The following is a 27,516-nucleotide window of genomic DNA, read 5'->3' as shown; positions in this document are numbered from 1 at the left end:
AACATTTTTTTTTGCAGCTGTGTACTTCTGTGTGTGGGTAACTGGGTTTCTGGACTCGCTGCCAGGGGTTCCGTGGGTGTTTGTGGGAGCTTTCATGACAAGTGGAAGCGGAAACGCTGACATTTGAGTCCCCAGCCAATCAGAAAGTTCCTCAGGATGTGGGTCTGGTCTGACATAAGAGGTGGACTACAGTATATATTGACCTGGAGTTGGATGGAAGATTCAGAACAGGCTGTTGAAGGAAAGACAGAAAATAAGCGGCAAAGAAAACCTACTCACTGAAAGCATTAACTACGAGGCATCATGAAGACTCTGGCTCTCCTCTCCATCTGTGCTCTTCTGTCAGTCTGCTGGTCCATGGGAGGTGAGGTCAAACTGCTCTCATTCTTGCTCCGGTCCTCAATATTATTAACTACAATGTTTAAGGGAACTTCTGCCGTCTGTTCAACAAATGTTCTTGTCTTTGTTTGTCAGCTGTGGAACCCGAGGTCATTGTGGACCCTGAAGCAGACGCTGCACCCGCTGACCCGACAGACACTGCAGACACTGCAGACACTGCAGACCCTGCAGACCCTGCAGACCCTGCAGACCCTGCAGACCCTGCAGCTGATCCTTCCGCCTCATCCTCTGCTTCATCCTCCTCTTCCTCCTCTGAGTCCGACTCAGCCTCATCTTCTGCATCCGACTCTTCCTCAGACTCCTCAGCATCCGATTCAAACTCAAGCTCGGACTCATCGTCCTCCTCTGAATCCTCCGAGTCTTCCGAGTCGTCTGAATCCGCTTCCTCCGAGTCCTCTTCCTCTGAATCTGACTCTTCTGCCTCCGACTCTTCAGCATCTGACTCTGCTGGTTCTGATTCTTCTTCTTCTTCTTCTTCATCCTCCTCATCTTCATCAGAGTCAGCCAGTGAGGAGGGTATGTATTTGCAGCTTTTCCAAAAGACGATGTTTGTAGATTCATCAATGCTTGTCAAGAAAACCCCAAAACATCTGACGATATGATATTCTTTCCTTCAGCCTCTGAAGTTGTGATGAAGAGAGACCTGGCTGCTGTTCTTCTGAGGAGAAGAAGAGCTGCCGCAGCTGACAGCCTCTCCCCTCTGCAGCTGGAAAGGTACTTTATTTACTTTAACTGGAAAACATGACTCACGAACCACACACCATGCTCAATTTGTTCACTATTAGCTTTGTTCAGATTCATCTGCTATGATAAAGTCTACCATTCTATTCTGTAATTAATGAAAATGATTTAGACACAATTTAACAAAGCTTTTCTTGAAAAGTCAAGCATTTATTCTATTGAACATGTCAGTTAAAAGCACCTCTTCAGATTTAATATGGCATTTAACCTTGTTTTGTCTCTTCCATCAAGCCTGAGAGAGGTGTGTGAGCTGAATGACGCCTGCGACGAGATGGCCGAGACTCAAGGCATCGTTGCTGCATACATTGCCCACTATGGACCAGTTCCCATCTAAGATGAAGACTCCGCTTTTTATCCACATGTGGACTGTTTTCTCTTCTATCATTTTGTTATAGAACAGTGCAACATCTCCCCTAAATCCAGACAAGGAGCAGAAATACTAAAAAGATGGGTTTGGCCCATGTTCTGATGCTAGATGGAGAATTGTTTTTGGCACAAATCATTGCACATTCGACCACTCTCAGTGGTCCAGCATGAAAAGGCCTCTTCCAGGCTTTGAGAGAGAGAGGCACATGGAAACACAAGCCTGTGAAGTATGAAGTAGCCCGCATAGATTTAAATTATTCTTTGCGTCTGTCATATAAAACAATGAATGGTGCTACAAGTGTAAAGGTATTGTATGTTAATGTACTGATGTTTTTATGATATGCCGTAGTCTTACTTTAGCTGTAGCTTACTTTAGATCTCATGGTTCGTGGAAGTAGTAAAGAGTTCTTAGAAGTACTGTAGTTTTAGTGACATTATATTGATAGAGGAAGTGTGCAGTGTGTGTGACACACACATGAATTGTAAGAAAAGTTTGCCTTATGGTTCGAAAATAATAAATTATTTTATTTTACCGAATTGTTGCCTTGTCCTTAATGAATGAATATTTTTGTTGTTGCTCGTTTTTACATGGTGAACACAATGTCTTTGCATTACAGCAATTAATATGCAGCAGCTTTTAGGCCACTTGGGGGCAAAAACAAGATCCCGATGGACAGATGATCAATACTCTAACATCCTTTCCATGCATACTATAGTGTCAGTGTGCAGGAGCCTAATACAGACATCAGAGGACACACTCATCACTCTGGATTATGCACAGCCTTAGTCTGGTCAATTCGCTTTCCCAGGACGGCCACGGGAAACACATACAACTGAGACTACTGGGGAGGGTCGACCATGAGTTCAAGCCAATTTTACAAAACAGAAGTGAATCTCTTAAAACACAACTACGCTTGTTTTGTCTGGGAATGTTGTTTCAAACTGTAATTCTTAAGGAATTGGGTAAAAATACATATGAACAACAATGAACCCCTTCAAATGAGGAAAAAATAAAGCAACCGTCTCACAGGACCAAAGAAAAGTCTTGGAGTTCGGAGAAACCTTTTCTCTATATGGAAGTGGATTTGAATTATTAAGGACAAAAAAAAGAAAGAAAGAAAAACTATGATTTTGAATATTGAATTTGACTATGAAGAACAGTACTTATAAATAAGCTCTGGTGCAATGACACTTGCAGTCTGTATATATGATATCCTGCTGGATTTTAAATTAAAAGCCTTTTACAGGCTTAAGTGCAGTTGTTGTTTTGGGCTTTTTTTTTTTATTGCATATGGATCTCAACAGCCATGACCCAGAATGTCTTGCAGAATGTTAAAACTGCACTCAACCATGAATTGATACTTACCCTGAGAGAAAACAAGTTGGTGGGTGGTGCAGCAGGGTTTAGTAATTTTCTGTAACTTATCCAGTTATAAATGAAGAATCTGATATTAGGGAACTGTCAGTCAAGCCTGGTTGGTGCCCTGTGTGTGTTGGTTTACACTTATTGCCACTCCAAAATCATGCATTTGAGATTAGTTGGCCACGATCACTCAAATGTGGATTTTCTGGGGTTCTCTCTGTAAAACCTAGAAATGACTGTGTTATATTTGGTGCTATATAAATAATGTATAGGATGTTGTATAGGATAGAGTATAAGATGGATGTTTCCCCTTGTGATGGACTAGTGACCTGGGGGATGCAATAGGCTTTAGTCAGCTCCGGCTCCCCCTGCCCTGGATTTAACGTAGAATTTGGAGCACAGATAGATGCTTGCCAGATGCGTGTCAGATTTCACACACTTTCTGCCCTCAGATGACATTTCAACAAATCAACAAATGACTCTTGCTGATGAAACTATTTCATACCATTTATTTTTTTCTGAGGATGCAACTCTTTTTTTTTAAGCCCACCTTGCTGACAAGGTTCTCACTCTGGTTGGCCATGAAGAACAGAAATGCAAAATGGGAAATTGGTTAAAAATAATTCCACTGAAATATCTTCACATCAGTATTTGAAACAAGTTTCTGGGATTTGCTCCGAGATGCACTAAATACTAAAATACAGTCACATCCTGGGTCCCTGAGGTTTCCTTCTCCTCTCCTATGGTGGGATTTTAGAGCTTTTTTTTTTTCTTCTTCTTTTTTAAAATAACCCAGTTCTTATTGCTTATGCAGTTTCGAATGAGTGGTTTTCCTTATGGGCTCATCACCCTTTCACTGCATGTAAACATGCATATGGATTAGTCATGCTGGTATATGTTCAGTTGTCGATTTTTGATTAAGTTTGTTAGTACGGCGTCCACAAAATGTAGACCAATAAAGTTAATAAACTCTGCATTTACACTTTGCTGCCTCCTACTACTACCAATAGATGGCAGTATTGGTCAGTCAGGTACAGATGGTCAGTTGGAATTTGGTGAAGGTTTAAAGCTGCTGCTGTGTGTACATTTGTACCCACAATGGCTGTAAGTATATAAGGCAGAATGTCAAATACAATGCTAATATACAGCCAAATATGAGTCAAGCTTTCAGAACAATATAAAAAAAAACACTGAAAGAAGTGCAGTAGTGACTGCTCATAAAAACATTGTTGCTGCCAGGTGGATAACCATTGTGTTTAGTTTTTAACAAAGGAATAAATAGCTTTAACTAGATATAATGTAAATGGCAGTTTATTAGTTTAATTTCATTCTGCTTTTTTCACTTCTCACTTTTCAATACAGAAAACTGTCAAGAACGTTTGAATGTATAAGTTTGTCATCTTTGTACATTTGAAGGGAATATTATGGATTTCTCCTTTTTAGGGAGATTATGACTCCAGTAATGGGGTTTACATAAAGAGCATGAATTTCTGGAGGAAAATTAACCTTCTTTGGGTGAGCAGGAAGGAATTTCGTCTTCCTGCTGCTTCCTTAACACACTCCATAGTGAAACTCAATCACCTAACAAGTTAAAAGGAATAATTATCCTATTCACTTTGTTTAACCATGGACCTTTAACCAGGGAATCATAATACCTCAAAGTGTAACATGAGAACAGATAAGATTAACTATGTATCAGCCAAAACATGAACGTGTGTGTGTGCGTGTGTGCGTGCGTGCGTGCGTGGGAGTGTCAAAGCAGTGACACCCTGTCACATGCTGAAAGCTCATGTAGCCTGTGGATGAAGGCAACGTGCTGATGCTTTATCATTTACAGAGACGACTACCCACTCATATGGTTGTAGTACCAGTTCCTGATAAGGCCTTACATAGCTCGAGCTAAACAAAACTCCTGTAATAAGTTGGTGATTGGGTGTAAACGGTGTGTAGCTAATCAAAGGAACTTTTTATCTCTCACATATTAAAATACTGGCCTCAATTCAAAAGGATGTTATAATACCATCGTTACCACAACTACAGTATTATTAATAGTTGGCTCAAGGATTAAACAGTTTGTAGAAACAGTGGCTACATGGTTTTTAACATTTTGTGTAACTAAAAAGGGAAGAAAAGACTGAGTTGGTGTTGGTAATGGGTCTCTTCCTCTCTTTCTCTCTCGCTCTCTCTCTCTCTCTCTCTCTCGTGTTTTATTTATAACATTGTGTCAAAGGCGTGATTTGTAGAGACGACACTATTGTGTTCAGGATAACTTTAAATGACCAATAACTGACAAACCAATAGAAACGTACAATGACTGGCCTGATGTGGATGACGAACAGCAGACGATTAAAACCATGTAACACACTGTGTAACACATCCCTGAGATATATGGTGTAGGATATATGTTGTAGGATAACAATTCTGAGAGCCCTAAACAATTATGGGGACAAAATTAGAATCTGGGGGGTCTGGAAATGTAACAAGTCAACTCTGTGTGTGTGTGTGTGTGTGTGTGTGTGTGTGTGTGTGTGTGTGTGTGTGTGTGTGTGTGTGTGTGTGTGTGTGTGTGTGTGTGTGTGTGTGTGTGTGTGTGTGTGTGTGTGTGTGTGTCACATTTCCTGTATCATGTCAGTTGACTATGTGGAAAGTGTCCCGTGGTCGTGGCATTGTGTGCAGTGACACAGTTGTGTACCCACGGTATCGACGTATTGATAATCCATCTCTTGTTCGCTGTTCGCTGCACATGGCCTGCTGACATGTGACAGTGCAGCAGTCAGTCAGTGTCACAGTGGACGTTTCCTTGGCACTGTCTCTGTTATTCTGGATACTTATTAAACACAACTTTGACACTCAGAAAACAACTAAAGATAGAAGACGCCAAAGCTCTCGCAACGTATCAGTTTGATAAAGTTAATGAGCTGATACAATACCAATTATATATATGTATAGAGCTTGTTTATTACTTTTAAAACTTTGAACTCTTTTATATGATAATTGTTCACTCAAGCCTTGTTCTGAAAAACTAGATAACACTGATAAATGGGTAATAAATACAGTCAGGACATATAGGGTCACAGGGCCATTCCTATCGATGCCTGTGATGGTTTTCCTAATACGTCATTTTAAAAGACACTTTAGACAACAATGACAAATCAAATCTTTTGTTTATTTACACAAGTATTGTGAAACACAATATACAAGTCAAAATTAAAATGTAATTGTACAAAAAAAAGCACTTGGTTTGATGTAGCATATTCTTTGAATACAATTAACCTTTTAATTATAAAATTATTTTACACCTTAAAACGATGTTTTGAAAATCTCAATGTGTCTTTTATACACAGAAAATGTTTTGTTTTTTTCCTTTAAAATGGTGAAAAAAATGTAGATCATACATATACTCTACCTTTTAGGTTTTGTGCAGATCTTCTAATGATTACATACGCATTATTATTATTGCACACGGCCCCAGGGTTTATTATCATAACTCTTTGGGGAAAAAAAATAAATACTATTAAGGTATATTACCATTATGTTTCCAAATATTGGTATATACCATCTGTGCATGTCCTTCTAATTGGTACAGGCCCTATTAATAAATAGTCCCCAAAGCCATTTGATATACTATATTATTTATATTTTACAATATTAGGTTTGAAAAAAAACCCACATTTAATAACAAATATTTAAGGGAGATATTTAAGGGAGTGTCCTGATTTGAAATTTATTTGCAATAAATCCATAAATCCCAATGAAAGAACAAATTCTAATGTTGAATGAATCCAGTATCACCTGTTCTTTTCAGTCACAAACCTCCACATGTATATGTAGACTGAGACTTCACATTCAATCCTCCTTAGGTTTGCAAACCCACACACTCACTATGACAATTCTCAAGAATTCATCAAGGAAGTATACTGCCTGCTTGTCGTCATAATGATATACTGTCAGTTGTTGATGACGTGATAACATTTGGTAATACACCGGAATGGTTATTTTCCAGTTTGAAGGCAGACTAGAGCTGTTGCTACTGGAAAAATACCACAAGGATGTTAAAAAGTCACCAACAACTTGACTGTTTTTGTTTTTTGTTTTTTTACCTCTTATCCAAAATAAAATACAGAACTATAACTAACTAACAATAAAACCTCAAAGCTGGGTCATCTTCAAAATATTCAGCTCTATTTTAATCTCATCTTCTACTTCTTTCTCGGTAATCATTGCAGGGTTGTCATACACTGCTGGATATGCCTTCTGGTTCTCTTCCACACACTCTGGTGCGTTTTCGTCTTGGTCGGGAGTCGCAATTTGGCAGCATTTGCAGCAACAACAGCATTTATCAGTAATGACCCCAACCACTTTGTCCCAGGGAGCCAACGAGTGCGCCCAGAGTGGGAGAAAGTCCCAGGACCGGAGTGCTGCAGGGAGACACCCGGGTTTCCGCTTCTGCAGCACATTGATCACAATGATGATGATCAACATAACAACCAGAGGAACCCCCACACCCACAAGTGCCTGCCAACCGGCCAGCGACAAGCTGAACACAGAGAGCGGCAAAACGAAGAAACAGCAGATGATGTAGACGGCGGCGAACCAGCGGTAATTGGCAGTGATGTTGCCCAGACCTTTCGCCAGCCGGATGGGGACACGGGTGAAGGGGATTGGATACCACAGGATGATGCCGGAGATGTTGAACAAGAAGTGCACAAGGGCAATCTGCAGAGATAATTAACACCTATTAATGATCATTCATGCTTTTCCTGCCAATAGAAGAAGAAGACAAGTAAAAGAAAACTATGAGTTATTATATGCCCTCGAAGGAAAATCATCCCCATTTGATATTGTCAACTAAAGTCATTGTGTCTGTGGAATTAGCCATGTCTGCAAGCAGGTATACAGCTCAACAATCTCACACTGCTAACACTCTCACAATGTCTATACCAATATACACTTATTAACCAAGTCTATTGGCTACATCATATTTCTATCTTTTCAGTGGCCACTGGCGTTATAACATTTTCAATTGCTACAATCAGAGATTGGGCATTTTTTGCTGGGAGAATTGACCTGCAGAGCGTTGGACAGTGTCTCCCCAGGACTCGCCATGGCTGCGAGGATGGCTGTAGTGGTGGTTCCAATATTTGAACCCAGAGACAGCGGATATGCTCTCTCTAAGCTGATGACACCAATACCTGTTAAAACACAAGAGTCAGTAGCTTGAAAGGTGGATTTTCAGGAATACATGTTGTTTCCTGCAACACACTTATTACGTCCTATGCTTTCGGCTACAGAAGGGCAGTTTGTGGTATTCATCATTATTAATCTTGAACAAAAACATCGAGAAGGTTTTAAAAAGAATTGCCAGACCTTTGGAACACTCCATTTTATTCAGTGTTAGACTACTCACATTTAGATATGAAGTGTTGCTTCAAATAATAACATGGCCATTCTGTACATGTGCAAAAGTGTTTGATATTTCTTTAACAATCACAGAAATACCATTTTCTGGTGCACTGTAATAGAAAATAACATTCTGATTTACTGTTTTATTTGAAAACAGTTGAAACAATACAGTTGTATTCTCTTCTTGGGGATTTAAGATCAGATAAAGATAAACTACACACAAAAAGTTTGCGTTCGGTAGACTATGTTCGGTAGACCCTTTTTTAAGCAAATATTCTACCCCTTCAAAGTCAGTTCGTCTCTTTTTTTTTTTTTAATGGTGCAGCATTTGTAAGCAGTGTGTATTTGTGGGACAAGTGGCACACTTCAGTATGTTGTTGGTGCCCATCAAACATTTCCTAATCTGTATGCCAACACCAAATAGCCTTTCTTAGCTGAGGTTTGAGATCCTGACCTCAACCACGTTGCACACTTGTGGCATCAGTTTGGACATGCTGTTCATTCCAACCGACCAGCAGAACCGCGTTGGCAGACGTGCTACAAACAGTGGTTGAGGAATGGGATACCATCATACAGCAGTATCAAACCATCAAGGTGCCAGGCTGTTGTGGCTGTTGTATGGTTTTGCAAACATGTTATTGAGGCTTTTATTGAATTAATTCATTCTTAAATTGCCAATATGTCTTGTTTTTTTTTCAGATTTTAATCATCTGTTCTGCCAAACAACAGTCAACAGCCTATAAAATGTGTTTAACATTGACAGAGAAGAATGAGTCATTTCTTCATGGGTTCAACCTACATAGTCAGAGTTGTTGCTCTTCACACAAATACATAGTGGTTCCATAGTTTGGATTGAAAATCACAAGAAAAATAATCATTTAAATCGGAAGATGGAAAAATAGACTCACCAACAAGTGGAGTGATTGCAGAGGTGAACACTGAACTGCTCTGCACAATGAACGTCATTCCAGCTCCAACTAAAATAGCGATGTAGCCGGTGACCCAGCCGAATGGAAATGGGAAATCTGCACACACACACACACACACAGATGTAAACATTCACATATCCATGTCGTGAAGTTCACAGATGCCCCAAAAATCAGTTGGTTGAGTGAATGTTTGCTCACTGGTGTTCAAGATCTTCTTGAGGATTGAAGCCACCTGGCCCTTCAGCATGGAGTTAAGAAGCTTGACGATGAGGATGAGGCAGGAGCACAGCACCAGAAGAGAAAGAGCCAGCAGGATCAAACCAATAGCCAGGTCGGGCAGATCCACATTTGTGAACAGGTGAGTACCTGAGGACACAAACAAAAATGAAAAGTCTCTATGGATTATCTTCCAGAGACTGTCAATGCTTTGTGTGCCACATTTGTACATCTAGAATATAACAAAATCCAACAATGTGTTGCAGCAACATAATATTGGAATGGATTCACTCCACAGATAGGTAACGTCTCTGGTAAGATTAATTATCATAGTTCAGTTCACCTGTGGTGAAAATAAATTTTAAACTCTGGTCCTACATTTCTCGATGTTGTATGTCTCAGAAACGTTCTTCATCATGTGGGTGGAGTTGCCATCCACCCAGCATTCCGTGGTGCAGTTCACTGGTCCAGTAACAGTAACATTCTGTAAAGTCTGAAAAACAGACGCAATTTCGCAAGAAAAATCAAATACTTGTTATGGGCTTTTTTAAGTATTTGATGTGCAGTTAATGTGTTTTGGCCTTACTGTGTTTGTGACAGTTTTGCACCACCGTTTAACGAGACTCTTGTTCCTGGCTTCTGGGTCTCCGGTGGCAATCCCACTGATGACGGACTTGTCCAGCTGAGTCAGAGGGAAGCACAAAAACCATATAGAAATGTACAAATATTGCAGAGATAACAACCTTATATGACGGCAGCTTATCTCTGTGATAAACCTAAGTGCAGGAAAACATCTTTGTTTTCCAGAAAACATCTTTGCTTTCCTACTTCTAGCTTCACGTGTCACGTTTGTGCTGCTACTACAAAAATGATGTACCCCCCCCCCAAAAAAAACCCTGGTATCAACCAAACCAACCATTCTGTGTTGCAGCACAATTACAGCTATTTTTAAATTGCTCCACTTTTAGTGGCAAGTTATTATTGCTTTCTGATGTTTAAAAACACAATACGGTAGCATGAATTATTTGTATCGTGCTTCTTCCGATTCAATCACCGTAAAACTTTGAAAAAGTTATAATCACGGTTTCTGCATCGTCTTTATCTCATTTTACCTCTATGATTGAATCAGTGAGGACATCAGTGATCACATTTAGCAGGTCGGGGGCCTCGCCACTGTCGATTTGGAAGGAGTCTATGATGAGCTTGGTGACCACATACAAATAACCAGTGGCGACCTCCAGAGGCAGCAGCACCAGCACAGAGAGCCAGTTGAAGAAGTCGTGCACCGTGGCTCCAGCAAAGGCCCTGCGAGTGATATTGGAGGACGGAAATAAATGCAACACAATAAATTTCGAGGAAAATCATATCACAGCTCTTCAGAACTGCTTATTGAGCAATCACCCATATTTTGATTTCACATAAAGTTGGGGATCACACAAATATAAACGCCACACTTTTCACTTCCATTTTTCATGAGCTGAGTTCAAAGATCTAAAATATTTTCTATATACACGAAAGGTCTATTTCTCTCCAATATTGTTCATAAATATGTCAATCGGAATTAGTGAGCACTTCTCCTTTGCCAAGATAATCCATCCACCTTACAGGTGAGGCATATCAAAATGCTGATTAGAAACACTGCAAAAAGAGTAGCCCAAATATAGGATATAAACACTGAATTTGAGAGGAAAAGTTTATTGAAATTGTCTGTCCATGCAGCAAGTTCATTTGACTTGATAACAAATAAGATTTTTAAATCGAGATGTATGACTATATTATAAAGTCAAGGTCTAGATAAGTAAATAACTTTTTAAACAAGCTAAATTGTCAAATTTGTCTAAAAATGTGATTTTAAATCTTGGAAAGTCCCAAATAATTCACAGCGCAACGGGATTATTACACAGGTGTGCCTTAAGCTGGCCACAATAAAAGAAAGGACACTCTAAGATGTGCAATTTTACTGTATTGTGGAAGGTCCTGAGGGGTCAGAAAGCCAGTCAGTTTCTGCTGTGACCACCATGTGCCTCACACAATGCAGCACATCTCCTTCAGCTATGTCAAGGAGATGTTCTGCAGGAGATGATCAAGTTGTTAATTGTGGCAAGGCTGTGCCAAGTTGCTGGAACTGTCTTATATGGACCCCGAACATGCTCAATGAGTGGTGTGCCCAGATGCCCCCATGCAACATGGGGCCATGCATTATCATGCTACAACAAGAGGTGATGGTCATGGCACAACAATGAGCCTCAGGATCTCATCCCAGTATCTCCTTCAAAATGCCGCCAATAAAATGCAACTGCTTTCAATGTCCATGACATACGCCTGCCCATACCATAACCCCCACCGGCACCATGGGCCGCTCCATTCACAAAGTTGACGCCAGAAAGCCGCTCACCAACATGATGCAATACAGTGTTTGCGTCTGTCCTGTACAGTAAAAACCAGGGTTCATCTATGAAGAAAACTCCTTTCCAAAGTGCCAGAGGCCGCTGAATGTGAGTGTTTGCCCACTCAAATTGGTTATGATGGCAAATTGCAGTCGGGTCGAGACCCCAATGAGGACGTTGAGCATACAGATGAGTTTCCCTGAGACAGAAATTGTTTGGATATGCAAACCAATGCTTGCATCCACCGTCTGGGTGGCTGGTCTCAGTCCATTGTGGAGGTGAAGATGCTGGATGTGGAGGTCCTGGGCTGGTGTTGGCCAATACGATGTACTGCCAAAATCTCTGAACCGCCTTTGGAGACGACTTACGGTAGAAAAATATTAACATTCAATTCATGGGCAACAGCTCTCGTAGCTATTACTGCAGTCAATGCGTGTTTTTTTTATTTTTTTTATTGTGGTCACCCTAAGGCACACCTGTGTAATAATCCTGTAGTCTAATCACCGTCTTGATATGCCACACCTCTGAGTTGAATAGATTATCTCTGCAACGGAGAAGTGCTCACTAACAGAAATATATTTGTCAACAATATTTGAGAGAAATAGGCCTTTTGTGTACATCGAAAAAGTCTGAGACTTTTGATTTTAGCTCATGAAAATTAGAAGCAAAGTCAAAAGTGTTGTATTTATATTTCTGGTCATTGATATTTGCAAATAAAAAGGTTTTAAAAAACAGCAATATAGTTGGAAAATGAAGCAGAAAAGTTGATTCAAAATATTACAAAATATTATAAATAAAAATAGAATGAATAAAGCTGTGAATATATAAGGTGTGTTAATTCTCAAATATTTCAACATTTGAGAAGAGAAATTATGTTAAATTGTTGACCTTGTTTAGTGTTTTTGTCCACTTCATGTCAGAATTCATGTAGCAACATACTAGATAAGTTATTATTGTGTTATCAGTCATCTGTGTCCACCTTTTTATTACAGACCAATGTACATTTTACGTGGCTACTAAAGCCATAAAGAACACTTAATAACTCTGCTTCTATAGCTCTGGTTCTCTGCAAGATCTATCAACTTATGACCGGCACATTTTTATGATTTGAAAGTGAATGCAAAACATATTATTTGTCCTTGAAGAGTTTATATTCCACAGAAGTCAATACCTGCGGAAGGTGCTGCGCTCACCAGCCTGCGTCATGGCAACCAGTGTGTTGGTGACAGAGGTGCCGATATTGGTGCCCATGATGATTGGTACAGCCACCTGGACTGATAAAACTGTCCAAGCACATACGTTTCCGTCAACATTTCTTCTTCTCCTCCACAGGCCCATCATCATCTTCATCTAGTAATGATTGTGTGGTGCAGAAGCTTACGGTCAGAGGAGACCATGCTGACAACTATAGAGGAGGAAGTGGACGAGCTCTGCACCAGCAGTGTGACCAGGACACCGATGACCAGACCAGCCAGAGGGTTTGACAGAACTGCACTGTCCTGAAAGATGTCCCCTGCTGCTTTACCTGCACAAGGTAGAAGCGCATGTTATCTTGCTTCCCCACATAATTATACTTTGGAGATATAAATCATAACGGCGGTGTCTTAAATAAGAGAGCTGCAAATATAACCGCCAAGCATCCCAGCATCCGCTCACTGTCACGGCTTGCTTAGGACTGAATGGCTGTGGTGGAAAATGAAACATGCAGCTCTCTGTCTTCACATTTCATCAACATGGAGGCTTTAGAGTCCTCACCTCCAACCAGCTGGAAAGCTGAGCTGAGGATGTCGAGGGAACAAATGAACATGTAGAGAAATGCCAGCAGCAGAATCAGCTTCATCACTGACACCAGCACTCTCTTCACCTTCCCACTGGTATCCAGAGCTAAAACAGAAGAGGCAAAGGCATGGGATCGAACGTTGAGATTTCACAAAATAGAAATCAAAGATGCAAAAATGCACTGTGGGTGTTTTATTCTGATATTATTGTATCTTTTTGTTTTTGTCAGTGGCAAACTCACTTCTGAACTCATAATTCCAAATAGGGTCGTGACGTGTGTAAGTATTGAAAGCAAGATAAATGATTTATAATTCTTAAAATCCTACATTTTTGTTCAAAATTGAACACTGGTAACAAATCTCATTTTAAAAGCAATATTGAAATGTCAGTTGAATGTAATGGCACTACTACATCTGAAACAACAAGGACTCGAGCAATAAAAGGTTTAACACTGTCAATTGTTTCTATGAAAATGAATGAGAATATCATTTTTAAAAGGGGTCAGAACACACACTTGCTAAAGAAAAAGAGCTTTTGAGGGCACAGGTTATTTAATTATTTCAGAATTCATTCAATAATTCATAGTTCTGCATCAATAATTTGTTTTAACATAGTGAACATTCAGAAAATCTGGACAAAACTTTGTAGTATTAAAGGACATCTTGATCTCACAACAGGGACAAGGGCATGTTTGAGACACAATGTTAAAGCTTTTCAGCCATTGCTACATTGAATAAAGGGATAGTTTTTAAATGGAAAAATGCTTTGGCTCTGGAACACTTCCAAAAAGATTGAGAACACATTTAGTTTTGAAATCCACAAATACAAAGGCAAATCATGCAGAAGAAGAAGCAATACAGATACACTATCTTCTTATCTGAATCAATAAAATGGTCCGAAGAAAACCGCCCTGCTGTCCAATGAATCACGTTTGAATTTTGTAAAGAAACTACAAATGCTAAGTAATGCAATACCATGTACTAAAGAATATAGAACATAGTATAATAAATATGCTTTAATAATCCTAGAGGTAATTTCAGTAGGGTCATGGGCTAGCTTATTATCTGTACGTGCACAGTTAAGACGAAGGCTGATTGTCTATTTACACCGTAAAGCCAATGCAACAGCTGTAACTATACATATATACTGTAACTTTTATAGTATACTGCTTAGCCATCAGGAGATAGAGAAGTAGAGAATATTCCTCATTCAAAACTCAAACAACTTGCCAATAATCAAGGGCGATAAACAAGATTAAATGTCACCCATTAAGTCCAAACATTTCTGCCAGATGTGTTGCTGTGATCCAAAATGAAATCACAGATCCAATTCAATCCCCAAACATCAAAAACAAAATAATATATTTATAATATATTATAATATGTAATAACATTTCAAGTGTGTGTTTACAAATGCAATGAGGAAACAAACTTGAATTACATCTACTGTCTCCAGTTTAATGGCTGTCAACTCCGCAACAAGACATATTACTCATTGTCAATTTGAGTCTATGTTTTCTACAGACCAGAAGAATGTCTATCTATCTCTGTTGAAACTGTTTTATGGAATGACACCAGACTAATATTGCATCTTCTTTGTCTTTTATACCTCACAGTATCAACACAAAAATCTAATGAAGGCAATACTTCAAGACTGTATGCGTAATCAGAATATGTACATGATAATGTGCGCACACACACAATCACACACACACACACACACACACACACACACACACACACACACACACACACACATTAGTGATATTCACCTGACCAAGGGACCCCGGTGTTCTTGAGCTCTGGCATGTCCCAGGGGTCCGGTTCACCCTCGGTATCCTCAACCAAAGCCATGGCAGAATGTGCAGGGCTCGTTTTGACCTCTAACAATGACAATAAATCAGTTTGTACAGCTTGATTTTTTTTCCCCATTTGGTTGCTTAATGTGTTAAACTACCTTTGTTATTTTCTTTGCTATGTTTCTCATCCATGTCTTTATTGTTTTCGGAGTCCATTGCCTGAAATCACAAGAAATAAAACATATACACTGCATATATATACAGTAAATAATTCCAAAAGCACAGCAGACATGTGGATTTTCGTTTTAGTTTCTTGTCAATATTTTAAAGTCATAGATAATTTTTTTTAAATTACAAAAAAAACACTTTAAAGTTCAATATATGTAATGTATGCCATATTTGCTATTTCTGGTTGTGTTTGATCAATGTTGACCAATGCACTGACTATATATCTAAATACTATACAAGCTGAAGCACCCCAGTTTGACGACCGGGCATCAGGTTCAGAGATATAAGTATCACATAATGTCATACACACACAGACACACTGTCCCTTACTTGGAATTGTATTGATCTCACTGTCACATGTTAAAGTTACAGAACATTTCCATTCCTATAGAAGTATGACAGAGAAAGAAAACTAAAACTGCATCAATCAAAGAGTATTACTTGGACAGTTGAGATACAGTTGTCTCACTTTTCTGTATTTTTTTGTCCTCATGTATTTTATCACCTTACATTCTTGGGAGCCTTGAGTAAACTTGCATGCACTCGTCAGTTAATATAAGGACTACATTCTTCTTTATGGAGTTAATCAAAGCTCAGTTTATATAGTCACTTCTCAAAGCAGTATAAAACTTTAATTGCATGTGTTTGACATTTTAATTTAATGCTAAGTCTGCTGATTGTCATCAGGCCTCACCCGTTACACACTGCAACAATTTCTGTTATCATACAATAACATAAAATCTCAGTAATAGTACAACTGGTGTGACACCTGTGGTTGAGTCTCTCTCAAACACACATACACACACACACACACGTGCATGCGCAGAATACCCTACATATAGATCCTCCAAACTTTCACCTTGAAAATAAAAAATCAGAAAATGCTCATAGAAGGAAAAATAAAATAATAGAAAGACATACACCCCAGTTCAGAATTCATTCAATCTGGCAGAAGGGATGTTTGTCCTCACCTGTGGCAGTCGTAGCGAGTCCATCCTCTGTGTGCTGAGCTCACCTGGGCTTCGACTTTAGTAATGCTGCCTTCATGCAGATAACAGGAGAAAGGTGAGAGGGGGGGCCGTGAAGGTCAGAGAAAAGTTTGTGATGTGCAGCTTTTACATCAGGAACGCTTCTGTGTTGTAGATAAGCTGAACACGCCTTTGAAACTTTGATTACCTGACGCTTCAATCTCTCTACCAGTTGTGTCGCAATACAGGTGTATCTGATAATTCTGGAGCGTTTATCTTTCACCAGTGCCTTTATTTCTCACCTGAAGGTTTCCAACCAATGAATCATTAAAGGCCCGGTAGTTCGTTTTTTTCAAAATAAATAATGTGTCCATCTTTTTAAAGTATGACCTCCAATACAGAAAACCCTGAGTAACCTGTGCTTGTAAAAAAAAAAAAAAAGAAGAAAAGAAAAAGAAGTAAAAATATTTCCAGGTCTTTTAGCGCACTGCCCTCAGAAAGTTGGTAGCTCCATCAAGAGGACCCTGAGATTAACCACAGGAGGCAAGTTGTGGAGAGAACCACTCTGCGGGCAACAATATATCCAGACCACATGAGGGTGGTGGGTGTGTAGGATGTGTTACACAGTCATTCAGGTCCAGCTCGAATATGTGATTGTGACTCTGCCCTATTTTTGGAGCTCTTTCTTTGTGGCCATCTATTGAACTTCCTAAAACATCTAGCCATTTGTCAATACTTTGGAATATCAATGAAGTGAGTTACGGTATTTGAATACACTTGATTATTGCTGACAGAAATGATGGCCTGGGCCACACACAGTAAATTTCCATGGAAGTTGTGACTTGATGGTGTTAGGTGATGACGGGGAGTAACCATCATCCACTTTACCAGGCCCCATCTGTCAGTGATGGAGGGAGAGAGAGAAAGAAAGAGAGAGAGACAGACAGACAGACAGAGAAAGAGGAAGAGAGACAGTCATAGCCAGTGTCCTGGTGCACAAGCATTAAAAAGGTACTGTATGTTTTGTTTGTTTCCATCCTAATGGATACTCAGCTATAGAATCAAAGTGTACCAGTAGCTCATAATGTGATACAAACAGCTCACACTATGACTTGAAAATCATTTTAAAATTTAACAAATTTAGAATTCTACTCATTTATGGATGTGTCTCCATAAATGAGAAACACACACTCACATACACAGAGGAGTGCAAATAGCACACATAAAGGCCCCTGTGCTCCCAGAATCTAACAGGAGATTCTTTAAAGTTAGGTGTTAGGTCAAACCACTGCCACACCATTGGAGCAGTATCTCTTTTAATGGGGGCAGCTCATGACTATCAAAGAAGCTCATTTATAATTTACACCGAATCATCTAACTTTGACACTTTGTCTATAATATGCTGCTCGAAGTCCAAAAGTCTGGTGGATAGAACCAACTGGCAAAAAGGTTCAACTGTGATTCACCGGCGAGTATCTGCCACTCTGCACTGACCTTTAGCCTGCAGAGGACTCACATCATCATGCACACCAACGCAGATCACACAAGCTTCGCTATCATAATATGACAGCTGAGCAGATAGCATGGCAGCAACATATCAAATTTACCATTTGGTGTTGTCTCATGATTTACCCCCCCCCCCCCCCCCCCCCCCTTTTTTTTGGTTCTTCAAACTGCATAAAATGTTACACACATATTCAGATTCAGTTGTAGGCTGACCTGATTAGGAATGCATTTATTCTAATATTCTTTCTTTAACTTTGATGCGTGCCATATCACTGCTGCAGCGATCAGGCTTATCAATCGGTTTGCATGAGCGACAGCGACACCTAGACACCATGTACTGCTACTACATGAATATGTTGTGTTTCTGTTGGCATGCCATGCCGTGGGAACAATAAAACTCCTCATCATTCAGATATAGGGGGACATTGTATTGCACACGCGTTCTGTTTTAAATTATTACTATTATTCTAATTTGCATTTTGATGAGTGAACTTGTCCTAACTTAGATGAAGCAGATCAAATAGCATGAAGCATACATTTTTAGAAACTGATTTTTATTGATCTTGTAAGTTCCTGCTTTTTGATAAGACTTTATGCTCTTTATTGTTTATGAAATAGATTGCTCAATCCAAAAATGTATCAAAGACACAACAACAAGAAAACAATATTGTCAATATGAGGGTCTATATCATAAGTACATCGCAAACAACTCCCAAACAAATAGACAGACGTTTGAAAAGCTGTTCGACAACGGTGTCAGAAGCAACACAAGGTGAAGCAGTTTTTAGTTCCTACGCTTCTTCTCCCACCTGTGGAACAAACCTTCTTTTACTGAGTACTGCTGACATACTCGTTCAATTTAAGTCACACCTTCAAATCATTTTTTACTTCGGCTTTTCAATACAGAATAGATTCTATTTATTATCTTTATCTTGATGAAGTATTTATTTTTACTGTTTGTTTTATTCTTTGTTTTAAGCATATTTCATAATCTGATTACTTGTTTTATTATATTTCTTTTGTTTCCTCCTCAAGCACTGTGGATTGCCTCGTCTGAATGGTTCTTCTTTTTCTTTTTCTTTTTCTTTTTCTTTTTCTTGTATTGTTGTTGTTGTTATTATTGTTATTATTATTACTACAGAAATAACCTTTATGGTTATGTTTCTGGCATATTAATGTGTTGGCTCCTATTGGAATTTTTGTCTAATCGTTTGGGGGTTCTCATGCTGTGGAAACGCATAAAGTACCAGTTAAGAATCTCTTGAAAGTTACATTTTCCAGGTGGGTGTTTTCATGACAATAAAAACCAGTCAAGCAGTTCATCCATTATCTGCAGATGATTAATTTATAGGATAGTTATCACCCATATAAAAGCACATGAAAGTATTGACGCTTCAAGATGGCACCATAAATGTCATTACTACACATAAACTTTTCTTTTGGTAGCTAATGAACAACAGAAGATAGGCTCTTTTCTCTTTAACCATGATAAACTTTATTATAGAGTAATTAGTTTAGATATGATATCACTCATGGAAATGCACAACTTTTGCTTTACTAAGTGGCCAAGAGTGAAGAAAACGTGGTAAATTCTCAAATTGTCTTTCCTACTTCCAAATCTCCTTTGAACATGGCACTCATGACTTCAAATACAACCAATCTTCACAACTAAGGTTGCCATCATTATTTTGAAAAAGTAATCGGATTACTGATTACTAGTTACTCCTCTAAAAGTAGTTTAGTTACTTAACTGATTATTTGTTTTTAAAAGTAACTAAGTTAGATTACAAGTAGCTTTTTAGTTACTTTCAACAGCTGCCCACACTGCCCCACGTCTCAAAATAAAAACGACAACTGGTTGGATGCTCTGGTTTTGGTTTTTACTTGTCTCTCCCCTTGAAGTCTTGGTCTTTGGATTCTCTGGTCTTGGACTTGACTGCAGCACAATTGGAGACTAATAACGTCAATTAGTTACATGTCAGGGAACAATGCAGATTATGACCGCAAGAGGGAAGTGATGGACTATTTTATAGTTAAAAAGTAGAAGTACAACTACATTTTTTCAAAAATAAAACAGACACTTTTGTGTATGAATAGGTTATATTTTTAACTAAATAATGAAATATTATTACAACTGTCCCTCTTTGTCGACCGTAAACTCAACTGAGATTTGTACAGTGGAGTTACACAGAGACAACCATAGACATAAACCACCAGATGCCTCTTCTTGCGGCCCGTGACGTGCAAACAGTGCCGCCATCTTGGAAAGGTAGCATATCATAAACATTTCGATCCCAGGCTAGAAAATCCACAAAAACGTTCGTCGCTCGCCTACTAGTTCGCGTAGCAACACATCTAATACCTCGTTTTAAAGGTGAGGAAAACCAAGCGACCTCCGAATGTTTTTGTGGATTTTCTAGCCTGGGATCTATAAGTTTAGCAGAGCAGGTGACCTCTCCAAGATGGCGGCGCTGGAGGCACGTTGCGTCAATAGGCGCTGATAGGCTGTGCGGCATTTCGTGTTTAGATAACGACCTGCCTCTCGAGCCGCATTAACTTCCGGGTCATGCCAGGCGTTACAGTCGTGATGACATTGTGCCGATCACCCTGTCAGTTTGTCCACCTAGTGACGCATACTCCATTATTATCCATGCTTTGAGGTGTCGGACAGATTTGGCATTGCTGTGGAAAATGTCATCCCCAGGCTCGGGCTTCACGGAGGACCAGCAGCCCGCAGCAGCTCAGGTAAATACGCAGAGAAAGACACTTTATCCCGCAGGCTAACGCGTTAGCTCAGGTTAGCATGACGTTAACTCTTGATTAATGAAACCGCCTCGTTTAGAAAGTGTGGGTGCGTTGCCTCCTGCTACTATAATCCCGTTAGTTTTAATGGCGAAGTGTGTTAATCTGTAGGAGCCTCTCGGTGTGGGATACGTCCCCACGGAGGAGGAGAAGAGGGTCTTCAAGGAGTGCAACCAGGAGAGCTTCTTTTACAGGTGTAAGTGTCTGTCCTGCAGTGGCTGTTAAATTGTGACTAGATGTTCAGACTCGAGTGGATTCACTCTCTCATCACTGTACTTTGTTTTTCTACAGCTGTGCCCTTCTCGGTGGTCAGCATGGCCATCGCTCAAGCCCTCGTTACCAGAGGTGATTGTAAACACAGTAGTGCTCGCTCCCAAAATCTGAAACATGTCTCCTTTGGGTCAGGGTTGATGGAGTTTATAAACTCTGATATTGTATTTAAAATTAACCCAAGATTCTTTAAATCCTTAGGAACCCTGTCTGCCTCTCCAAGGTTTGGATCTTTACCAAAAGTGGCCTGTAAGTTCACCCGAACGTCATTAAAATGACAGTGTAGATCTAGTATTTGAAACATTGCAGTCTTCTCTTCAATCTTGTTGGCTCATATTTAAGGAGTTATTTGTTGACTTTTGTGTGATGATTTTTTATTATTTAGTAAAGAATTATTTTTTTGGCTGTATTGTGCACATTGTCAAGATGAAAACCTTTCTGTTAATATTATAGTTCATATTTATTGAGACTGTACTGTACATCCCATGCACTGGTCATTTTAATATATATTTGAATTCCTTTTAAAGCAGTTTATTCTATTGCTGTGGTTAGACACCATGTTTGATGCGAAGCTGGAAGGCAAGAGTGTCTGACTGCAGGACCTCCAGTCTCAGACTCCCTCAACTGTCAGACAGAAAGTGCTCATTCAAAATAAAATGCGACAATTCAAAATAAAATGGGACAGAATGAAATACCGAAATGCTCGTGGAAAATTCATAATGCGTTAATTAGTCAACGCAACATAAAAATGTACTTTCTTGCATGCAGTACAGTATATATCGTTTTTGCCTTTTTATCTATATAGCACGTGTAGCCTGTACTGGAGGACCTGTTCCTCCTCCCCCATATCCAGTACTGAATGATCTGTTCCTCCTCCCCCATGTCCAGTACTGAAGGACCTGTTCCTCCTCCCCCATGTCCAGTACTGAAGGACCTGTTCCTCCTCCCCCATGTCCAGTACTGGAGGACCTGTTCCTCCTCCCCCATATCCAGTACTGGAGGACCTGTTCCTCCTCCCCCATATCCAGTACTGGAGGACCTGTTCCTCCTCCCCCATATCCAGTACTGAAGGACCTGTTCCTCCTCCCCCATGTCCAGTACTGAATGATCTGTTCCTCCTCCCCCATGTCCAGTACTGAAGGACCTGTTCCTCCTCCCCCATATCCAGTACTGGAGGACCTGTTCCTCCTCCCCCATGTCCAGTACTGAATGATCTGTTCCTCCTCCCCCATGTCCAGTACTGAAGGACCTGTTCCTCCTCCCCCATATCCAGTACTGGAGGACCTGTTCCTCCTCCCCCATGTCCAGTACTGAAGGATCTGTTCCTCCTCCCCCATGTCCAGTACTGAAGGACCTGTTCCTCCTCCCCCATATCCAGTACTGGAGGACCTGTTCCTCCTCCCCCATGTCCAGTACTGAAGGATCTGTTCCTCCTCCCCCATGTCCAGTACTGAAGAACCTGTTCCTCCTCCCACATGTCCAGTACTGAAGGACGTGTTCTTCCTTCCCCATATCCAGTACTGAAGGATGTGTTCCTCCTCCCACATCCAGTACTGGAGGACCTGTTCCTTCTTCCCCATGTCCAGTACTGAAGGCAGGTCAACTCAGCCAGTAAATAGGTGCATGTTCACATGAACCTACTTTGCTGCATGTCTGCCGTCACCAACAATCCTTGATTCAAACGTTTCCTTTCCAACGCTGCACCAATCGTATTTGACAGGCAGAGACTGCGAAACAAGACTCCCCTTCCACTGTTGTCCCTCCACTTGCTGGAGTGACGTTTAATCTGAAAGAAACATGAGTGCGCTGCTCTTCTTAAAACATACATACACACACAAACATGCAAGATGATCAGTTTCGATATTCAAACACAACCAAGACACTGTCAGGGTTTTTAAGTAATCCACACTGACATTATATTGGTCATTTCAAGAATGATTCATTGTTGGCTTTAGTTGTCAATGTTTGGCAACATTGTGTGAAACAACAAAACAATACAGCACAAGTCAACACAACTTGTATAAAATTTGTATTTTTTATGAACATTTGATAATGTTTTTACCTAAAAAAAGTTCCATGTTTACAGGGAGCATCGTGACTTGCAGAGAGCAGGGAGTGAGCAGGTTTCCACACAGGAACAACAATAGCATCTTTGACTGTAGCATCGTTCTAATATAAAGGAATAATTTGAATGAAAACGGTGAAAATGCTTAAGAATTATAATTTTATTGAAAATCAGGTTTTCAGTGTGTTGCAGGCTGTTGGTTGTCGCCATGTTGGCACGTCACAGAGATCAACCACAAAAATGCTTTCCCCCTATGGAATACATGGCAAATGTAAACACATATCCATCTAAATTAAAATAAAAGAGAAAATTAAAAGCAGCCAATTTTTTGTCAATCGCGACTGCATTAATATTACTCCTGCATTGATATGTTAATTTCTTTACTGAAAATGATTAAGGTTGAGCTATTTTTTAACAACTTTAGATACTAATATAAACTACAGTAATGCATCGTGTTGCTTTACATTATATATTGACACATTGGCCGTCCTTTGAGAACCTTGGCCGTCCTTTGAGAACCACGCTTCTCTTAAACATTCACAAGCTGAGAAAAACGTGTTTTCTACTTCATTGCGATGCATTATTGCTGTACTCTTTACAAACTGTTTCACTCATCGGACACTTTATGTTATGTAATTAAAAAAGGTAAACATACGGTGCTTTATTGATAGCCACCGTTGGCATTACTTCGATTTAAAATGAAACATAACCTTACACCACTGGAGTAACAAGCTGTTATTTGCATCTAAATATATGTTTGTTTACGGCAGGTATGTCAACGCGAACACACACAAGAAACCATACATTCAGAACTTTTTCGTGAAATTTCAAAGTAGCAACTCACCGCTATGTAGCTCGCGCCTGCGCGTTTAGGTTAAATGTGTCGTCATTTCCTGCCTGACGGTGGAGGGCGCCTCACAGTGGAGGTCCTGCAGCCAGATGCCTCTCAGATGCTGAGGTATTCAAATCTGAATAAATATATTTGATAATTGTTCATCTTCTTTGATTCACTGTACTTCTGTCACCGCCAGTAAATACTTTATCGCCATCTTTTGTAAGTAAGATACGTCTGACCCAACAGTTGCTGGTTTCTGTGGCTACCTGGCTGGCAAACTGTCGTATATGAAGACATGTCAGGAGAAGTTCAAGAGGCTGGAGAACTCGCCGCTGGGAGAGATCCTACGACAGAGGACGGGACCTCTTGCACAATAGTGAGTAATCCTCTCCCAAGAAAATGCTGGCCTATAAACATTTGTCTTTAACTTTCTCTCATTCGTTCATCTCCCCGGCAATGACATCCGATTGTTCTCTCTCAGTTCCAGAGGTGCTCAGTCAGAGATGAAGGATCCAGACGTCCAGTCATTCGACGGCATGTTTGGGTCCGCAGAAACGCCAAGCCACAGGTCCAGCCAGTCCAGAGATGATGGATTTAGCTCCAGTCAAGAGTCACCTGTGCAAATGGGCAAAGCAGACGACTTCAGTGCTCCAGGTGACTCACAGCAACCCGAAGCGTATGAACAAATGTTACAAACATTGGCAACGACTCAATGATCACTGGAGGAGTGTTTTTTTATACAATGTAGAGAGATGTTTCATTCTGATCAGTGCTCTTTGAGGATATGAGCGACTGTTATTGCCCAAACATTTCACTATGACCCTATTTTTGTCCCTGTCGCCTCCAGTCCAATCCTACATGGAGGATGAGGAGCCCAGGAGAAAGTCCATCCTCTATGAGGACCTCAGGCTGAAAAACCGAGAGAACTATGAGGTGACCCTCAGTCAGAAGGCCGACACAATGCTCCGAGCACCACCTGAGGAGGAGTCAGAGAGACCCAACAAAGCAGGTGAGCTGCTGTAACACTTGTAGATATGGGGTGAAGAAAGTGTCCATTGTCCTTAAATCATTTGGTAAAAATAATACATACTGTCTTTTACAGGGAAGAAGAATATCTATGGAGACGCCTGGGAAGAATGAGTATGGCTCCGAAGATGTGGAGATGTGATCTGTTGTTTGGCAACACTGCTACTGCCGAAAATGGGAATGTTTGAGTTTATTACTGTGTTTCATCAATAAATCGGATTGAAGAGTAAAATGTCCCTTTTTTTTATATAATTAATTTGTATTCAAAACATTAATTTAAAGTTCCAAAACAAGGAGCAACACTTAAGATATCTAGATGTGAATTTTGTCAGATCAAATGTTAAATATTTTCTTACCGGCGGTCTTGGACCTCAAATTATTGATGTTGATTTTTTGTTGTTCACCAATTAAGAGTAAAAACATATTTGATTCATCATGTGCAAATGAATAAAGGTTTCATGTCAGAGCAGCCGTCTCAGCTAGAGGACAAGTCCATCCTTTGAATCCAAGGTCATTTTATTTGATTCAAACCTGACTGGTCCCGAGGTGTCTGTCCTTGGTTGAAACATTGAATCCCAAGATTTTCCATTTGAGGTTGAGCAACTTGTATCATCAATTATTGTGTCTGTGTTTATTGGTGAGAATGTACCAATGAGGACCAGAAGCTTAATATTGTCATTCAAGAAAAGTTTGTTTCAGGGTCAATTAAATCAAATAAAAATTACACATAGCTCTAACAATGTTTTTAATTCTTGGACTGCTCGCTTTGCTCCGCAAATGCTAGATTACAGATAGTATGAACAATAATAAGTACATCTTTATCATTCATTACGTTCAGTGTTAATAGTTAGAAATTGGTCTACATGTCTATTTAATGCCACATTTAAAAAAAGATTCTATTTAAAAATTTGATGTATGTTCTGAAGAGAAGCATTATAAAGGAATTTTGATATTTTGGAGAAATGTAAACGAATGAGAAATCCAAATACCAAAGTAGTTGTTGATTTTAAAAATAGAATTTTATATACATGAGCATGTTACAATTGCTTTTACTGTTGCCTTTAAGTAGCCAAATACAGGTATATACTGAATTATTTCTTTCAACATTGTACACTGCAACAATTAATGGTGTCCACTTTTTAACAGTTTTTTTTCCATATTTATTAGCAGATAGAAAATGTGAATAAAAAAACCACCAGTAACGTATGTATTTGTACAGACACAATCCAGTGTTGAGATCCTGAGGCTGTGGGCAGATTTGTTCAGTGTAAAACAATAGTCAAATAAGTCCCGCGGCCAGAGTGGGAATATTAGAAATCAAAAATTAAATAACTACAACTATGCTTGCCCATGGCCATGACCATGGCAATGACCATGATCATGACTGTGACCATGACCAGGACTATGATCATGACTATGACCATGATCATGACTATGACCATGGATGTGGTTACTGGTGTGTCCAAAACTCAGGCCTGAAAAATGTCCATGATCATGCTCGGAGCTGTGTGATGAGACGTGTGCATGATGGTTCAGGGGTGGTGTGGGACTGGACATAGCACTGTTGGTCCAGCCTTCATACATCATGGGTTTGGTAGGAACAGGGTTAACGCTGGACACCGGAGCATAAGCCTGGACAGGGTAAGAACCAGGCGTGGGATTGATTTGTGGAAGTAGAGTCTTCCTCCTCTCCGCTGTGTTGGCAGGGATAAAAACCACAGCTCTAATGCGCCTCAGCCACCTGAAGGGTATCGTCTTCTCCAGAACTCCAGCCCGGGCCTCGGATAGGTCCAGAAAAGAGAACCAGCCTTTACCATACATCCACCCGACGAGAATGGCTACGACGTTGCAGGGCAGCACGCTGCGAGGGACAACGGCCGTGCCGATGATGAGGAACACCCAAGGTAGGGCCATGGTGGGGAAACTGACCCCACACAGAAAACCTTTGGTCATCTTGGTGTGCATGGTGGTCACGGCCACACAGGCCAGGGTGACAGGAACCAAGCCCTCAGTGTGAGCCTGGTAGGCGTCCTCCAGCAGGAGGTCCAGGAAGCTGTAGAACAGCCCGATGGTGGAGGACAGCAGGAGGAACAAGAACAAGAAGCGGACAGTGCCGACGCCTTTCTCCAGGCTGCTGCTGAGAAGCACCAGAGCTGCAATGTTGAGGAGGAGCTGGGTGGAGGTCTGGTGGTAGAAGGGATATAGGAAGACTCTGTGGAGGTGCCCCTTTACAAACACACTGCCACCGACACTGAAGACGCCTGGGGGGAAGTAGAGACACTCTTGGATGCCAAACAACAAGCACGAAATGAAGACCACTGTGAGGACCCCGCTGCTAGGAACAGGAACATCTTTAACACTGAAGATTTTCTTGAGATGCTCCATTACCGTCATGGTGCCGAAAAACAAAAGGCAGACTGATTAAAACTCGAGAC

General features: G+C 40.2%; 4 protein-coding genes across 4 annotated transcripts; 2 read left to right on the top strand and 2 right to left on the bottom strand.

Moving 5' to 3' along the window:
• Positions 1-223: 223 nt before the first annotated feature.
• bglapl (bone gamma-carboxyglutamate (gla) protein, like) lies at positions 224-2,043 on the top strand. Its single transcript, XM_080518628.1, has 4 exons — positions 224-364; positions 475-915; positions 1,017-1,113; positions 1,372-2,043. The coding sequence occupies exons 1-4, from the start codon at positions 304-306 to the stop codon at positions 1,472-1,474; spliced, it is 702 nt and encodes a 233-aa protein (XP_080374754.1). The 5' UTR covers positions 224-303; the 3' UTR covers positions 1,475-2,043.
• Positions 2,044-7,018: 4,975 nt separating this feature from the next.
• On the bottom strand, positions 7,019-15,597 carry slc34a2a (solute carrier family 34 member 2a; the record flags this gene model as incomplete). The annotated part of the gene is made up of 12 exons (XM_080521155.1): positions 7,019-7,585; positions 7,937-8,061; positions 9,181-9,297; positions 9,400-9,567; positions 9,796-9,910; positions 10,004-10,099; positions 10,530-10,722; positions 12,976-13,087; positions 13,186-13,329; positions 13,560-13,688; positions 15,355-15,465; positions 15,540-15,597. 12 exons carry the CDS (start codon positions 15,595-15,597, stop codon positions 7,019-7,021), a joined length of 1,935 nt encoding a protein of 644 aa, XP_080377281.1.
• A 5,062-nt stretch (positions 15,598-20,659) lies between these two features.
• Positions 20,660-25,726, top strand: LOC308148652 (OCIA domain-containing protein 1). The gene is made up of 8 exons (XM_080520310.1): positions 20,660-20,828; positions 20,997-21,081; positions 21,177-21,230; positions 21,357-21,404; positions 24,302-24,431; positions 24,537-24,709; positions 24,903-25,064; positions 25,158-25,726. The coding sequence occupies exons 1-8, from the start codon at positions 20,775-20,777 to the stop codon at positions 25,193-25,195; spliced, it is 744 nt and encodes a 247-aa protein (XP_080376436.1). The 5' UTR covers positions 20,660-20,774; the 3' UTR covers positions 25,196-25,726.
• A 693-nt stretch (positions 25,727-26,419) lies between these two features.
• Positions 26,420-27,516, bottom strand: rhbdd2 (rhomboid domain containing 2; the record flags this gene model as incomplete). The annotated part of the gene is made up of 1 exon (XM_080521148.1): positions 26,420-27,516. The coding sequence occupies exon 1, from the start codon at positions 27,473-27,475 to the stop codon at positions 26,420-26,422; it is 1,056 nt and encodes a 351-aa protein (XP_080377274.1). The 5' UTR covers positions 27,476-27,516.

This window comes from Blennius ocellaris (genome assembly GCF_963422515.1).
Source record: "Blennius ocellaris genome assembly, chromosome: 3".
NCBI lineage: Eukaryota > Metazoa > Chordata > Actinopteri > Blenniiformes > Blenniidae > Blennius > Blennius ocellaris.
The sequence above is the reverse complement of the archived record's forward strand: the minus strand, read 5'-3'. Positions and strand labels throughout refer to the sequence as shown.